We start from the raw sequence: 17,121 nt of genomic DNA on the forward strand, positions 1-17,121 counted from the left end.
GCACAACGCCACAAACGCCATGACAAGTTGGTCCAGCGATGCAGCGGAAATTGAAACGATAGGCCCTGTAGCAGCGCAAGCTACACCCTGACAAACAAAGAACTGCATCAGCAGTATATAACAACGCCAGGAAAGGCGAGGAGCCCACAAGGAGAGTCCACACTCCCCAGCGTCGGACAGAGCTATACGAAAGCTACAAGTAGCCCACTTACAGTAAGGCACGTCCCATAGAAAACATGGGAAGCCCTCTTATGGAAAAAATCCTGCATCAGAGGACAAGAACACAAAACCTGCGATAGGAACCACAGACTGCTTAGCAATCAGCCAAAAATTACACACTTGCCAAAGAGCTGAACCAGCAGACAGCTGAGAAGAGAGGGGCCAACCAAGGGTCCCCGATGGTACGTCAAACCACACAGAATATATAAACGTCCCACTTAAAAACAGCAGATTCCAGGAGCAGGTGGGAAAACGCCTCCCATCAAGCCCCGGAGGAACAAGCCAGCCTACTGAGGGGGAGGCAGACTGAGTCCTGCAAGGAGACGCTGAATGGCAGAGTCTGCATGAGTGTTAAACAAAAGAACCCCATCAAAGGGCAGGTCAACCAGATGCTCCCTAATATTCTCAGGAAAAACAGCAACCCGCAGCCAAGCATGGCGACGGAAAGCCACAGGAGTGGCCGTAGCACGGCCAAGAGCATCAGCAACATCTAAGGCCGCACAGAGAATAAACGCAGCCAACTCCCGACCATCTAACACATTGTGCCGTAGAACAGCCTAGGCACCCTCATGGGAGACGTGAGAAAGAAGGGACTCCTTAGAATCATACAGGCTGGAGGTAGCCCTAGCCAACACAAAGAGTGTTGAGCGCCTGCAAGGCAGCACAGGATGAAGCGAATATGTTATGCCCCCAGGAATCCAACTACCGGGCCTCCTGAGACGGAGGAAACAACACCACAGGCAAGGTCGGAAAGGCAGTCAGCAGAAGAGAGCCTTGAGTAGAAGGGTGGAAGGAGAGGCAGACTGGGTCGTGCGGTACAGGACGGTGAGGATGCAGGAACGGGTGAGGCACCGGGTCACCCGTAGCTGGACGCCCCAAGCCCCCAGAAGAGAATTGTGGAGCGACGCTTCAAAAGGAAGGAGCAGCTCCCGTCCACCAGAGCCCTGGTGGAGAACTACCAAGAGATTATCTGTTGGGAAAGAGGTGACCGGTTCACCCATCCACAGAATGCCAGCGGCCAACACTGGCCTCTGTAGGGGGCCGCGGGGGAGAAAGCAATTCCTCCATGGGCGACGGCTGCAAAGTGACCCATCCGTCCCAAAGTCTAGCTATAGGGGAGAACAGCCAGCCCCGGAATGGTGGGGAATCCACGGACGAGTGGGGAACCTGAGGGGACCCCGGGGAGGGTGGAGAAGCCGGTGGAGGGTCCAACCGCGGACTGCGGTAAAGAGGGCCTGAGGGCTTAGGCCGCGGGGACGGCGAAGAGCCCTCCCTTGAAGATGCCGTGAAAGGCAACAATGTGGCGCCCTGTCTCCGGAGAGGAAGAAACCAGCAGATGACAAACCTCCGGAGAGGAGGGAACCTCCTCAGAAGACTAATCATGGACCTGACGCAGGCACAGCGCCGTGGAATCTGCCACAGGCGCTGGCTCAACGCCGACCGGCGCCGGAGTGGGCATCGGCGGCGCTGAGTCGGCCTCCTCCACCACGTGCTCCCTAGGAAAATTGGGCAGGGTCAGCTCCAGTGCAGCTAACGAACAGCGCCAAAAAAGCGCTGGCTCGACCTCATTCGGGGCAGTCTCCCGCAGAGAGGACCGAGAGGGACTCAGGAAAGCACCCCAGGCCCTGCCTCCACCGCGGCTCTAACAGGTCCGGGGAGGAAAGCCTTTGGCACCGAAACACCACCGAAATTGCCTCTGGGGAGGCAGCAGCCTGCTTAGAGGGCCGAGGGGAACCCGGGGACAAGCCCAGAGTCCCAGTGATCTCCTGCGATGCCACAGGGAGCTCCGTAGTGATTTGCAGCGAGGCAGGGACGCCACGGGTCGAAGAGCGGAGCCTCGCAAGACAACCCCTCGACGACACCACCCTCCTATAGGCCGAAGCCGCCAGGGCCGAAGCCGCCAGGGCCGAAGCCGCCAGGGCCGAAGCCGCCGGCAACTCCGCAGAAGGCCCCCGCGCGAGGCAAGGGATCTGCGGATGTCTCAGGAGGTGGCAGAGGGGCCAAAGAAGCCTGCAGAGTCACAGCGTACTCTGTCATTTGGGCCCTTGTCGTCCGACATCGGGAAACTGCGGTTATGGTGCTGACTGGCGGGGGCACACGTCCCGGGAGGAGCCTGCGCCCTCCACCGAACAAGGACAAGACCTCAGACAAACTACAGGCCTACCAGATGGCGAGCGACGCCCTTGGGGCCATGGCGCGGGGCGATGCTGCAAAAGGAATCGGCGGTTCCTGACCTCCGAGGTAGGGGACGGACGCTGGGACAACCCAGACTTGGACAAGCAAGCATACAGCAATTTCATCCGGCACTCCCGCCGGGACTTTGGTTTAAGGTGCGGACAAGCTTCGAAGTACATCGAGTCATGGTGCTCGCTCAGACACCACATGCATATCTGGTGACGGTCCATCGCCGACATCTGGAGTGCACAATCCGTACAAGACTTGAAGCCCGAAGGCAGCATTCGCACACTGTTCCACAAACCAAAATGTGAAAAGGAGGCCTGAAAACAGGTCAGGACACGATACGGATCCGTGTTGCATGCGTAGAAGAGAAAAACTGACGTTGGCGCACCGGGTGGGGCTTATGTGACCTTGCTGGCGTCACGCCCGTGGACGTCAGGGCGGAGTCACTTGCTGGCGTCCCCCGGCGTGCAGAGATGCTGTGGCAAGAAAAGTTTTCCGGATCCATCCTCACACCTGGGAATAATTCTACGTTAAGGAATATGTGGCTAGTAGTCTCTATCAGATACATTGTACAAAAGAAATAATGGGTGCTGGATCAATTGATACGAATCATTCCTTAGTACTTTAGGCATGGAAATTAAACAGGACGTCATATTATGAAATAAGGGATCCAAAAACAAAACATCGGTAGAGAGACCTTAATAGCGTTTACGGTGAAAATATATTATCACAAAGCATAAATAAATGGTAAGTAATTTTAAAAAACTGGAACAAAACAGTAGGTACATACTTAAAATCTTTGTTCTCCATCATTGGGATCTTCACTGAAGTCATACACATTGACTATCTGAGATTATGCACAGGATCCCAGAGCAATTTTTCTAAGAAAAAGTAATCCAAAAGTATCTTTTACATTGCCTACCTAGACCCCCACCAACTAAAACTACTTTTTATAAAGACAATATAACTTTATAGCCAATCTGGAGAGAAACATGTATGCTTAATTAAGCCATTGATAATTACTATTTAAAAAGAGAATAAATGCAAGGGAATGGAACCCTATAGATAATTATTTGTAAAGGAAGGAATGGATCACTGCCCCTTTACGGGAACAAACAACTCTACTACCTTGTTTATTATTGGCAGAGACTAACTTTGTTCATTTTAACAGAGTAATTGGTGTAATATGCTTTAACTGTTACATTCCGCTAAATCCAGCAGACTGGAGGTACGTTGTTTATTACTTCAAAGGATATTACCATAGAGGATAACAATAATTAAAACTAATGATTTTCTCTTCATAACGGGATTTTCATGTAAAGTTATTAACACAAAACATCATCACAATCGTATCCCCTCCAAGAAGTTAATACTTTCCATGGATGGGTAAGATGTTCTCAGATCAATGACTACTCTGACTCGTCGACCTTCGTATAACACTAGTCAAAATGACTACTGTAATAAGCCCTTAAAATTGGAAGGGAAGTCACAATAAACGAAGTGGAGGATGGGTTTGTTCAGCATAAAATAATCCTCGTGGAGAGTTGCGAGATCCTACTGAAAGCCTGTTAAAAGGAAACAGGATGTTAGAATCCCTGACAGGCTTACACCTGCCAATTTAAACATTCGCCTAGCATTTGTGAAGTATATCTTTAGACCAGGAGTTTCCAATGGGTTGATCTCTGGTTACCAGTAGATCACAGGCTGCCGCTGTGTAGCTTGCGCATGATAACTGCCTCTCAACAGGCTAGAGAACATACAGCTGCCCACCTGATAAGACAGCTATTTAAAACATTGTGCCCGATTCTGTGAGGGGTTAAATGCAGACAGTGCAGGATGATGCGGTGAAGCTTGTACTGGAAATTCTTTCTTAACTTTTTTTCCTTTTTCTAGCACTGGTATCAAACACTTCAGTGCATCAACCCAACTCTCAATGTAGGAATCTCCAAGCAACTCCTACAAAGGCTCCAGAACATCTAAAATGCTGCCACAAGACTCACGCAGAACCTTCAGCACACCCCCCACATAACACTTCACCTAAAGGAGCCCCACTGGCTCCCCATTTACAAAAAGCAGCCAATTCAAACTCCTCACTCACACATACAAAAACCTACACAACATTGGGCAAGCATCCCTTAACAGCCTCGTACACTTTCATCAGCAAAACAGACGCTCTAGCCCACTCTCGCACACACCCCGCACATTCACAAAACCAGGCCAGGTGGTCGCTCGTTCACCTCACGTACCACACTAAACCCTAACAAACACCCTTGCCACCCAAAAACCTACACCCAACCTAAACCATAAAATCGCCCCTGCCATTATATATATTACCTGCGAAATACATACATTTTGCATGGTAAAGGCATATGCGCAGTAACTCTTTTATTGTAATGGCATGCGTGGTTCATACAGTGCTGTAAATGCTGTTTCTTGTGGTATAGACCTTCAGTGAACTTGCTCTAGCTGGAAGCAATTCTCAAAGTATCAAATCTTTTATTGTTTTAGGTTTTTACGTGATGCAGGGCTGAGGAAATCTTTGGACCCTACTGCCACATGAAAGGTTTGTGCTTGGAGGACTTTCAGCTGGAGAAAGGTGTTTGAGGGAACTAGTCAGGAACAATGGGCACCAGTTATTTGGCAAAGGACCTGAAGGATGCTAGGATGGACTGAATAAAGTAGGTCAAAACTTGCTAAAATATTATGCTGCATTTTGCTGTAACCTTAACATTCCATTTACAAAATTTCATTTACAGAATAGTGATTTCATAACATTATCTTCTTGGTAGGAAAAGCGTTCAGGTAATGCAGAACATACAGCTTATCTTTGGACATGTAAAGTGCTTAATATAAGACAAATGACCACCCTCCCCTAGTACAGCTTCCCCATTCTTACTCTAGCCTGATATGGAACGTTTTGGCAACTGTAGTACCACACTTTGTAGCAAGTGACTTATGTGTGGGTTATTCAGTGACCCACAACTCAGGTCCCTTCATCATTTCTTACTGGCATTCCACTTTGCTTTGCATCAAGGGCAGCTTAGTTAGGAGAGGCAATCAGTGAGCAACTAGATTGAGATTTCTTGTGCCAAGGAAGAAGAAGCAAATGAACACACAACAGTTGGATAACTGTCCACAGCAACTGATGCACATTTTTTTCAATGGTCTCTAAAAGAATGCCCAGAGACGCAGGCAGAAGGAACATGTACTTTGAGCAAAAACTATTTGTTGATGTGGGTAGACTCTAAAATAAGATTGACAAATCATTGTGCGGCAACAAGCAAAAATAATGTGACCACTCACAAAATACAGGATTATCGGATATACTCGAGCACCCCTTTAAAAGGGGAAACGGAGGTAGTTATCTTGGCCGTGTTGGATGCTCTGAGAGACGGCGCTGAGAGGGGTACCCCCCATGCCCTGGTTCTTTTAGATCCGTCGGCCGCCTTCGACACGGTGGACCATGACATCCTTCTCCATCGTGTCGAGCAGGCCGGCATCCAGGGCCTGGCGTTGGCATGGGTCGAATCCTTTCTGACTGGGAGGTCTCAGACAGTTAGCCTGGGTACCTTCAGGTCACCCAAGGAACGTTCACATTGCGGGGTTCCCCAGGGCTCCTCTCTATCCCCCCTTCTCTTGAGGCAGTGGGACGTCACCGTCTAACTACGCTGACGACCTGCAACTCATCTTTCATCTCAATTCTTCCTCTGCTATCACTAATTTTCAGGCGGTCATGTCCCACACTCTTCAGTGGATGAGCCAGAATCAACTCAAACTGAATCCCGGGAAGACGGAGCTCCTTCTCCCTGGTAAGAGCTCTATCCACTGGGGCCCGCATTTTTGGCCGGTAGAGCTAGGCCCTCCTCCCACCCCTGTGGCCTCGGTGAAGAGTCTCGGGGTCATTATTGACTCCGAGCTATCCCTCAAGCCCCAGATAGGGGCGGTGGTTTCCTCCTGCATGTACCAGCTGCGCAGGATCAGGAAGGTGGCCTATCTCCTGACTCCCGAAGTTTTGATTCAAGTCATCATGGCTCTTGTCCTCTCCCGCTTGGATTTCTCGAATTCTCTCTATCACGGTCTGCCCAAGGTCCTCCTCTCCAGATTACAGATCGTCCAGAACTAAGCGGCGAGATTCGCCTTTGGGATCCCGAAATGGCAATCCGCTAAACCTCTTCTTACCAACTTGCATTGGCTTCCGGTCATTTCGAGGGTAGCCTTTAAGATCGGCTGCCTTGCCTTTAAATCTCTAACTGGTCCCTGCCCTGCCTTCCTGAAATCCCTTATCAGCCCCTATTGTCCCTCACGCAACCTCAGATCCTCTCACCTTTGTCTCCTGGTTGTCCCCTCTTTCAAACTTTGCAGAATCGGAGGTCGGAGATTCACACATTTGGCCCCTAAATTCTGGAATTCTCTCCCACCCTCACTTAAATTCTCCAATTCGCCCTTTCAATTCCGCAGATCTTTGAAAACATGGCTTTTCCCACAATCTGGCTAACTCCCCCCTGCCCGCCCCCAGCACCAGATCAGCGCCAGGAAACCCACGGTGACAGAGCGCTCTATAAGCTCACCTTAACATAACATAACAAACCATACAATATAGAGGAGTTCCAGTTTCCAAAGGGGACTTGGAGAGGCACATGAATTACATGAATGCACAGGGGACAATTTTGTTAAAAATAATAAAGTTGCAGTATCTTTTAAAGAATAGTATTCCTGCCTGCCCGAGGCAAGGTGGCCAATCACATGGCAAAGACGGAAACCTATTACATGCTGTTACATGTGTAGATATTTTAACTTTTATTGCTCATTAAGCATTGGTTTATGTTTTTATTGCACTTAACTAATGCCTTCCCAAAACAAAAAGAAAGGTGCTACCAAAGAGATCAGATAAAAACATGCATAGAAAAAAATGACAGATGACAATCAAAGAAATCCTACTATATAAGGTAAGAAAAAGGCTGACAAGGATGAATATGCTCATTCCACAATAAATAGTCTAGCAGTTACATATTTTTATAGGAGGAGTGGAGACTACATACACTCAATAGGGTCAACAAAGGTCAATGAAAAGGAGCAATAGGTAAAGTGTTCACATGCTCTGTTATGGCTACAATATTCATACGTGATCAGAATAGAAGAGTGGCGATGGAGAGGGGCAAAAAGGAGAAATGTTACTAAGTTCATGAGATAAGGGGGCCTGGCCAAGCCCCGGACCATGATGGCTGCGTAACTTAGGATCTCAGCCTAACTCCCTTGACAACATCGCCCGCCCTGCGGTAGCGGTGCTCTGGCAAGACAGAGGGAACACTAGCAAGGGAACTCATGGCCAGCAACACGACAAACCTGTTCCAGTCGGAAACTGGGGCAGCGATCCGGAGCTATGTGTGTCGGAAGCAGTGGCCCTGAAGAACCGTGGTGGCCGGGAGACGGGGCGTTCGAGTATTGGACGGGCCCGGCGCTGAGATCAATTGAGCGGCCGCTGAATGTCATGAGATTGGGAGGCCACGCTAAAGCAAACACAAGATGGTTGCGCATGACTGAGTTATTGAAAGTGCTGTAGCAGCTGCAGATCCCTGCTTGTGGGAAGAAAAGCTGTTGCAGGGATTGGGCACGTTAATCATTCGCTCTGGTGGCGGTGCTTGCAAAGGATTGATATGGGCAAGGTGGACCCCAAACTAAGGAGGCTCAACTTTGAGAAGCCTGGTGGAGGCTCGGACACACCCGGATCAATGGTGGAAGAAGGCAATAATGACCCCCCCCCCCCCGCAGATAATCCCTCAGGGTAGTAAGGCACTAATGACTGAGTTACGAGCAGGGTTGAAGGCGCTTGATTTGCGCTTCGACTCCCTGGACAAACGGCTTGACAAAATGGAGGCTAGAGACCGCTGAATGCAGGATCTCAGATCCAGAGGAGGGTGCCGCGCAGGCCCCCAAAAAGATAGGGAGAATGGAGAGGGTGCTCAAAACTATAGCCATCAACAATGAAGACTTGGAGCCAGGGAAGGCGGAACAATAGTCACAATATAGGAGTGCCAGAGACCATCAACACAAGCTATCTGGATGTATTTGTGGGAGAGTTACTGGTTGACCTATTCGGTCGAAACTAGTTTACTGCCACATTTGTCGTTGAACGAGCGCACCGCGCCCTTGGTCCTCGGCCTAATCCCGGATGCCCATCATGTCCAATAATGGCACGGCTTCTCAACTTTAGGGACCGAGACACTACCCTGCATTTGGCCCGTGAAAAGGGGGCATTGGATTGGCAGGGAACAACTATTGCTTTGTACTGTGACTTCACGGCAATGGTACAGGATGCCCATAAGAAATATGCCACGGTCAAGCTCGCTCTGAGACGGGCAGGACTGAAATATGGCATGTTGTACCCTGCAAGGCTTAGAGTTGGTGTGGATAGCCGGCCCCGAATTTTCGAAACGCCTGCTGCAGTACAAGAATTCCTCTGGGCACGAGAGGCGAATGATCATCCAAGAAAGTCCCCAACACTGGACTGTTCTCCTGGAATGCCAGACTCTGGTGCCAGTGGCGATTTGTTCTTTGCCAGTTGACAAACTAACTGTTACACATATTGTTGATAAGTATTGCCTGTGCTTCTAAATATACTGGGAATGCTGGGGTGCTTGCCACGCAGGTCAGCCGAACTAACAGTTTCTCCTATTTGATAACATGCAATCAGGGATTAGGCGTAGTGTTGTCACCCCCCCCAGTGGTTAGGCACCCTCACTTGTTCAATTACTTGGAATCCTCAGTATTATGATCATCTCGTTGTTTGGGAGTTGGGGTGTTCCCCTAGGAAAGACTGAGGGGATGGGAGGGAGGAGGTAGGGGTGGGCTAAGTTCACAGAGTTGTCTTTACTTTGTAATGTAGACATGCTCAGAATGTATATAACGATTGAGAGTCAAAACAGTGGATTAGATACAAATTTGGAGAATGATACATAGTAATAATAAGATTGACAACATGGTACTAATGTCTTGGAATGTACTGGGACTCAACGATGCACATAAGCGAAAACAAGTCCTGCATAACCTACAGCGACAAAGTAGACGTTGCCTTATTACATGAAACACACTTGCCACTGCAAAATCCGCCTAGTTTTGCTGCCAGTTGGTGCCCAAATCGATATTTTGCAAGCTACAGTACATACCCTAGAGGGGTCTTCATTCTAATACACAAGCTGGCTCCATTACGGGGGGTGGAGGTTTATTCGCACCAGGAGGGCAGGTTTCTGCTGGTAAAGAGATGGCTATTGGGGAACACCATGTTATTTGTTGACGTGTACACCCCAAATGTTGGTTATCCGGAGTTTTTCATAGACCTACAAGCGAGCATTGACAAGATGGGGTGGACGGGGTGTGTATGGGAGGGGATTTGAATATTTTATTGAATCCAAGACTGGATGGCCCAGCCATGACATCAGGCATGAAACCTAGGGCCAGGCACACATTATTTAGTCTGATCGACGCCTATCAGACGATTGATGCTTGGTGTCACTTACACGCAGACACGCCAATGTACGCACATTACACGTCCCCCCCATAACACCTGGACTAGACTAGATTACTGGTTACTAACCCCTAACATAGCTGCATGGCTGGGCGAGGGGCCTCCCTTATACTCTGTCAGACCACGCTCCACTATGATAGGACTGAAGGTCCAGAGTTCGGGTGAGAGAGCCTGGCGGTGGAGATTATCCCGAAATGGCACACCAATATCCAGTGTTTGAAGCAGAGTTAAGTCAGGTCATAGACTAATACTTTGAGCTAATTACGGGCACGGTGGACACTAAAGCCAGGTTATGGGAGGCATTTAAAGCTTACATTAGGGAGGTGTGTATATCGAAAGGGGCTGGAATTCTCAAAGACTTGTACAACACCCTTTAAGCCCAATGGATGGTAATAGACGCAGACCGGGGGGCCTCCCAGACGGCTTTCGGTTTTAGGCATCGGGCGGCTCTCCTGGCCGAATTCTTAGAGCCGCAGAGCGGGAATCACAATATTTGGGGAAATATGCGATAGCCATGATCAAAATGGTTGTTTTGCCACAGTTTTTATACTTATTCCAGAATATCCCAATACCACTATACAAGGCCTATAAATGACAAAATGACAAAATGTTCACTCATTCCCTTTGGCAAAGGATCTCTCATTGTTCACACCAAGCTGAATCCTATCACATCAGATGTTAGTGGCGTGGTTCAACTTGTTAGGCGAGGCCATATGATTGCAAGCCTGTTTGTTCCAACATTTTCTCACTCACATTGTTACCCACCATCACTGATCACTACTGTACCAACCAGTAGTTTACCTCCGGGTGGAGGAAGCATGAAAACTAACCCAATGATGATGCTGTCACATAGCTAAAAGAGAGGCGGAAAACCAAGATATACCGCCACTCGAGCCTTGGCATGTAAATGAGGGTTTTTTTATCGGTAAAAGAAACGAAAAATTAATAAACCCTGGTGAGTCAGGACAAGTGATCCGTTCCCCATTGATTTTTTGTTGATACTGCAAATACCACCAGTGAGCTGTATGCTCAACTGCAACGTCTAGGCCACTGGATATTTGGCAGCCCTACCGGTCATACTTATTGGAACAGACTTCTTTCAGTTCTCAGATGGAACAGGGCACTTGCCCGCAAGGAGAATCGGGGAGCTGAGTTGCCCCAGGGATGTAGGACAAAAAGTGTAGATAAAATAATGTGTATATTCATGGCTTGGACATTTAAGTTGTATTATGCAGGATTTCGATGTAGAAGTATGGACCAAGAAAAGCTGAATGTGTCGAGCATGTGTCTTGAAATGTAAGTCTTATAATTTGTATAAACTTATAAATAAAGGTTTAAAAAATACGTTTTATAAAAAGTGATTGGGATGAAAAGGTTAACACCATAAGACAAAATGCCTGCTTGTCAGAATGGGAGGTATGTAGCCTTAGAAGGGGCCAATATAGAGAACAGCAAGTAGTAGTTCAGCTCAGAATTGGTAAATGAAACAAACCCAGGAACGATCAGAAAGATAAGCAACGTTGAAACAGGCCTCTGCAATAACAGACATAGGACTCATTCAGCTAAGAGACCTTCTAAAGATCTTGGCACCAAACTTGATTTAGCCTTGAAAACTAAGCATATCAATTCCTAATATGAAACTGTACCCATGGCAATTCTTGCATATTCATGCTGCCAGATTACCAGAACTAAAGGGACCGCCCTTTGGATGCAGACACAAGCAGGAGTTCAAGATTCTTTGTTTGTCTCATTTGCAGGGTCAGATTTCTGCCATTCTCATCGGAGAAACTACCAAGACTATGGGAAAAGCAGTTTGAGGCACTGAAGTCAGGCTTCATTAGAGAAAAGCATCAGACAAAACAAAAGCAGAGAACGGAAAAGACAGAGTTGGATAGGCAATGAGGAGATTGCCAGATTTTTGTATTTGTACCCTCTGCTCACCACCCACCTAAACCTTCAGCACTACCATTCTCCTTAACAGGCAGCCAGAGACAGTAAGAGCAGTTATGGCTGCGATTGCAATAGTTTTTCCATTGCATGGTAATCTTGGCATACATTAGGCAGGTGAGGACCAGTATTCTGCTTGAGGACCAGTATTCTGCTCGAGGACCAGTATTCTGCTCTGTCCTCAGCCCCATTTCCATTGTTAGCCAATTCTTCTCATCATAGAGCTTTAGGTGAGTTACTGAGTGAGTGGAATGATTGTAAACCTCAGGTCTGGTAAGAAGTTGCCTATAGATATGGTGAAACAACAGTGAATTTAAGGGCACAAGGTGATCACAAGCACTAGCTGAGAGCAGAAATATACAAGACAGCGACTTCTATCACAGACATGGTTACTTGCAAACCTTCTTACCACCAGTCCGCATGGTCAACATCTTCACAAGTCTCCACCAGGAGCCACCACAATGATACTAAAGTTCCTATCCCTCCACAACTTGAGAACTCTGAGGTGCTCTAGGGAAGGCAGAGGTAGACTTTCATCACACCTTGACAACGTCAGATAATTTCTTCCATGTTTCCTCTTTCAACCCCACAACCTAAGCTTATGTGACATAGGGAAGCATCACCTGCTCTCTTCACACTTGTGCTGTGCTATTTGGCATGAATCTGTCCAAGCATGGTGGATGCATACCAGGCTGGAAGTGGAAACCGGGGACCCACGAAAGTATCATAGCAGGAACCAACTCTTTGATGGAAGAAGAGTATTCATTCAAATCTTCTCTTGCTAGAGAAAAAAAATATTTATACCTACCTTTTGCAAACTAGATGTAGGTGAAACCGCATACATATTTCCATCACCAAAAACATCAGTCCAGCTTCTCTGACATACTTTCATCCGATTCTTGAAATGGTATTCATTGTCAGGATTAAAAGCCTGCAGTTACATAAAATACATCCATAAGTGACATTCTCCCTGGTGCCAAAAAAACCTCATCAAAACATGTTTCAAGGCAAAAATGTTAAAAATAAAATCTTTACACTTTAAAGGGCCCACGGTTTCTGTACAAAAGGATAAGCATTACTGTGTTCAGGCCACAAACAATTAAAAGCTATGCAGCAATGAAGTGAGTAATTCCAATGAGAACTGCATACAACTTTAATGAGAAAGTTCTGAACAAATGCACTAATAAACTTCCAACAATTCACACAATTAAAACAGAAAAAATTTAAGGAAACTTTCTAAAGACATATCACGTCAAGTAAATTTAAAGTAAAAACTGCACTGCCACTCTTTACCAGTCATGAGATAGGCTAATCCGAACTAACATTACAAAGCAATTGAACTCTCAGGTCACAGGCCTGACGTAGGTATGCAAATAGCTGCACTTGGAGGAGTTAATTTGTGGAGTTTTTTCACAAAACGGGAGTGTACAAATTACCTGGGAGTAAATCTCGCAGTAGCAAGGAATGAGTCTTACCTTTTGGTAACAGCTGCAGGCAAACACTCACCACTGGGCCTCAATTTAACAAAAAAATGTACACAAGGCCTTACTCCATACTCAGCTGCATACGGAGTTTCTAAATATTTCTACAGCCACTAGCATAAACATCTAGATTTTTCAGAAGCCTTGCGATTTTAGTGAACTGATGGCACAGACCTGCACTGCACTCGGAAAAGGGTTCCAGCTCCAGTGTAGTTAAACATCTTCCACTTTTATGGGTAGAGAAATACCTTGGCCACTGTCCACTATCGAAGGCTGAGCTTAAGTTTGTGAGGTCTCAAAACCATTGCGGTTATTCCATAAAACAATCTCCACTGCCTCGTGTACATTAAATGCGAACGTTGGTCATTCTTAAAAAAAATGGGTTGTGGTTCTAAAAAGTTGAAGACCTAATGTTGAGGAATGGTCAAGAACCACAGCAAACTAATGATTAGTCCTTATTGTATTTAGAGGTTTTCAAGTTTGGAAACAAATCGTTTTTAAAATGCAGCACAAATTAAGTTAGCCAAATGGAGGGGTATTCTCGACTATAACCCCACATTCATCCTATTCTAGGGGGTGGCTACATGGTTTGATAAGAATGTACCCTTTAGGTTATCCAAGATGGTTCAAGGCATTGAAGGCCAGAACATACTCAAACATCATACTTTGCACTAACAGGAGCTGTTTCTACATTATGTATATGCTCCTTGAATGTTTAACTTTTTCCAAATCTGGTAGTCTGCATCTTCCCATGCCTGGCTATCCCAATGATATGGGGTGGTGACTTTAATTGTGTAATGTCTGGCATGCCCAGTAAATACCCCCTTGGCTAAACCTTGCAACCCTACTTACTAGACAACTGACAGACAGATTATTAGATTTGTAGTAGCAAACAGTAAACCTGGTAGTTGTCAAAGTGAGGTGACCTAGTATAGACAGACCAACATTCAGGATCTGCTCTTATGATGTTATACCTGTGCCAATTCAGTCCCCTGTTTTCACCTTTTTATTTCTTTTCACAGCTATGGAACGCAACCGGTGGGTACCCGATCCTTTGCGCTGCAAGTGAATTGCGCTTGAACATAATACTTAAGGGGAAACCTTCACCATGACATGGGTAATTAGTAAAACATGGAACGCGAGAGGCATACACCCACAAGCGCAATGTTTTTCTATATACTCATATAAGCACAGAACCACCTAACAGAAACGGAGGCCGAACGCCTCCACAGGTGCTGGTGAGGACAAGTGTTAAGCACTCATTTCTCAACTCCGGCATGAGGAGTATTGATATGGGTAAGGTGGGAACCCCATGTGTGGAAGAGGAGGTGCAGGTTGAGGAGGGGGGCTGATATATATTCACAAGGGGCAGACTAATTGGGCGTAGCATCCTGGTGGGTTCAGTGTACGCCCCTAACACAAGCCAAGCCTCACTTCTGCCCAATGTTCTTTCCAAATGGAGCGGGATCCCTTGGTTAATAGGAGGTGACTTCAACTCGGTACCCAATGTTACTTTGGACAGATCATTTGCACCTCTGACACGCACCACAGCATTGACTAATGTACAGACGCTGGATGCCTGGTTAACCCACTGGTCACTGACAGACACATGGCGCTCCCGCAACCCCAAAACACGCATTTACTCATTTTACTCCCAAGTACACAGACTACATGTCAGACTACACCATATAGTGGGGTCAGCTTCGCTGCCTCCTTTGATCGGACTGATCGACTACCTAGAATGCACACACACAGACCACAACCCACACCACATGCAGCTTAAATGGGCTGCCCACCCGCCACCCATTCCCACTTGGTGCCACCAACCAACGGCGCTGGAGGACCCAGCTTTCCTTTCATCACCGTGGGCTGCAACAGTGGAGTACTTTGATATTAACGAGGGTTGCACTAGCAGCTTTTTAACAGAATTTAAGAGGGTATAGCCGTGGACTTGTATTGAATATTCGTTAGCATTTAAAGGACGCCGTGAGTAGAGCGAGCATGAGCTCCTACATCATGCGCGTCAGAAGCAGTGGAAAGCTCGAGTGGTATGCATCGCCTAGATGCAGTACGCAGTGAGCACGTTGAATTGCTAGAGCGCCTTCGATGTCTGAACTTTGCAGCAATGTCAGACAGAACGGGTCAGCTATTGGCATGGCTGCTGCATCAGGAGCAACCCCGCATCCCATACACACACTGCACGCGAACGTGGTGCACATGGTATACACCCAGCATGAAATACATGTGGCGATGATGCAACATTATGCAGCACTGTATGAGCCCACGGTCAAACACTAGCTGCAGCAGCTGAACTCCTTCCTCGAGACAATAAGACTACCCATGGTCACTTCTGAACAACGAGATGTGCTCACTGCACAGACTGCCCTCCAGGAGGTCCATGTAGTCATTGCGGCGTTAGCAACAGAGATGACCCCCGGACCTGATGGGCTACTTGCTGAATATTATAAGGCCTATGCCGCAACTTTGGTCCCAAAACTACATGCTTTATATAATGCAGCACTGGAAGAATCAACCCTCCCCCGTCGCTCCGCAAGGCAAACCTGGTCTCATTGCTGAAGCCAGATAGAGATCCTACTGCATTTGCATCGTTTTGGCCTCTGGCCCTGCTGTAAATTGGTTACAAAATGTTGGCGATAATCCTAGCGGACGCTGGTCCATACCAACCAAAATGGATTTGTCCCTGCATGCAACACCTCACTAAACGGGAGAGGTTTTTTCAAAGTAGCTAGGTACTCGCCAGAACACTGGCCTTACTCAGGCTGCCTAATACTGGATCTCAGGAAAGCTTTTGATACTTTAGAATGGGAATATTTATTTGCCACACTATCCTGATATGGGTTCGGGGGGGATCTTCATACACCTGGTTAAACTATTATATAGGAAACATACAGTGCCCGTGCGAACAGGACCCTATATATCTGATCCGATAAAAGTTGAGAGTAACCCAGCAGGGATGCCCACTATCCCCATTGCTATGCTCATTGGCTGCGGAAACCGATGGTGGAGGCTAGCCGACAGAGGGCAACTGAGTGGGGCATTCCGCTAGGGGACGGGGTGCACACAATTTCATTGTATGCAGAGGACTTACTTATATATATCAGGAATGTCAGGGAAGTTCTCCCTTCGTTAGCGTGCAATCTAGGAGAATTCGCTGCCCTGTAGGAGCTGAAATTGAATTCAATGAAATCTTGCCTATTTCCCTTTGGTGGTGTGTACCCTGAATCTTTATAGGAGCTCAACTGAATTCGTATTGAGTGGTGAGTGGATGCATTCCGCAATGTAGGGGTGCGGATCTATCGCCAAACTGCAGACCTCACGGAGGGCATCCTAGACAGAGCAGTAACGTACATCAGGTCCCAGATGTCTTTTTGGTGCACACTTCCACTAAAGGCCCTGGGACGGGTGGCGCTCATTAAAATGGTGGTTCTTCCAAGGCTTTTGTATTGCTTCACAAATCTACCCTTACACATTCCCCACACTTCTTCTGTACCCTACGGCGCATCATCAGGAACTTTCTATGTGGAAATTCCCATCGTCGAGTAGCCATCAAAAAGTTGTACCTACCTACTGACCAGGGAGGCCTAACGTTACATAACATGTAGCAGTACTACCTAGTCGCGCACCTGCAATTGGTGGATCGGTGGCAGGCTAGCCACAACTTGTCACACACAGCACCTCTGATCCGCCTTGGTCCCTTAAAGCCCTCACCAAGTTATTTTATTCTTGCGTGAAGGAGAACCTCCGGTTCCA

General features: G+C 47.3%; 1 protein-coding gene across 3 annotated transcripts in view; it reads right to left on the bottom strand.

Moving 5' to 3' along the window:
• The window catches only part of USP24 (ubiquitin specific peptidase 24), a 1,909,144-nt gene that overhangs the window by 1,781,945 nt on the left and 110,078 nt on the right, over positions 1-17,121 (bottom strand). For all 3 annotated transcript variants that reach the window (XM_086952711.1, XM_086952716.1, XM_086952707.1), the window contains exon 5: positions 12,678-12,800. In XM_086952711.1, the coding sequence (XP_086808837.1) occupies positions 12,678-12,800 (123 nt within the window). The remainder of the gene's footprint in view (positions 1-12,677; positions 12,801-17,121) is intronic.

This window comes from Lissotriton vulgaris, chromosome 1_1 (genome assembly GCF_964263255.1).
Source record: "Lissotriton vulgaris chromosome 1_1, aLisVul1.2, whole genome shotgun sequence".
Taxonomy (NCBI): domain Eukaryota; kingdom Metazoa; phylum Chordata; class Amphibia; order Caudata; family Salamandridae; genus Lissotriton; species Lissotriton vulgaris.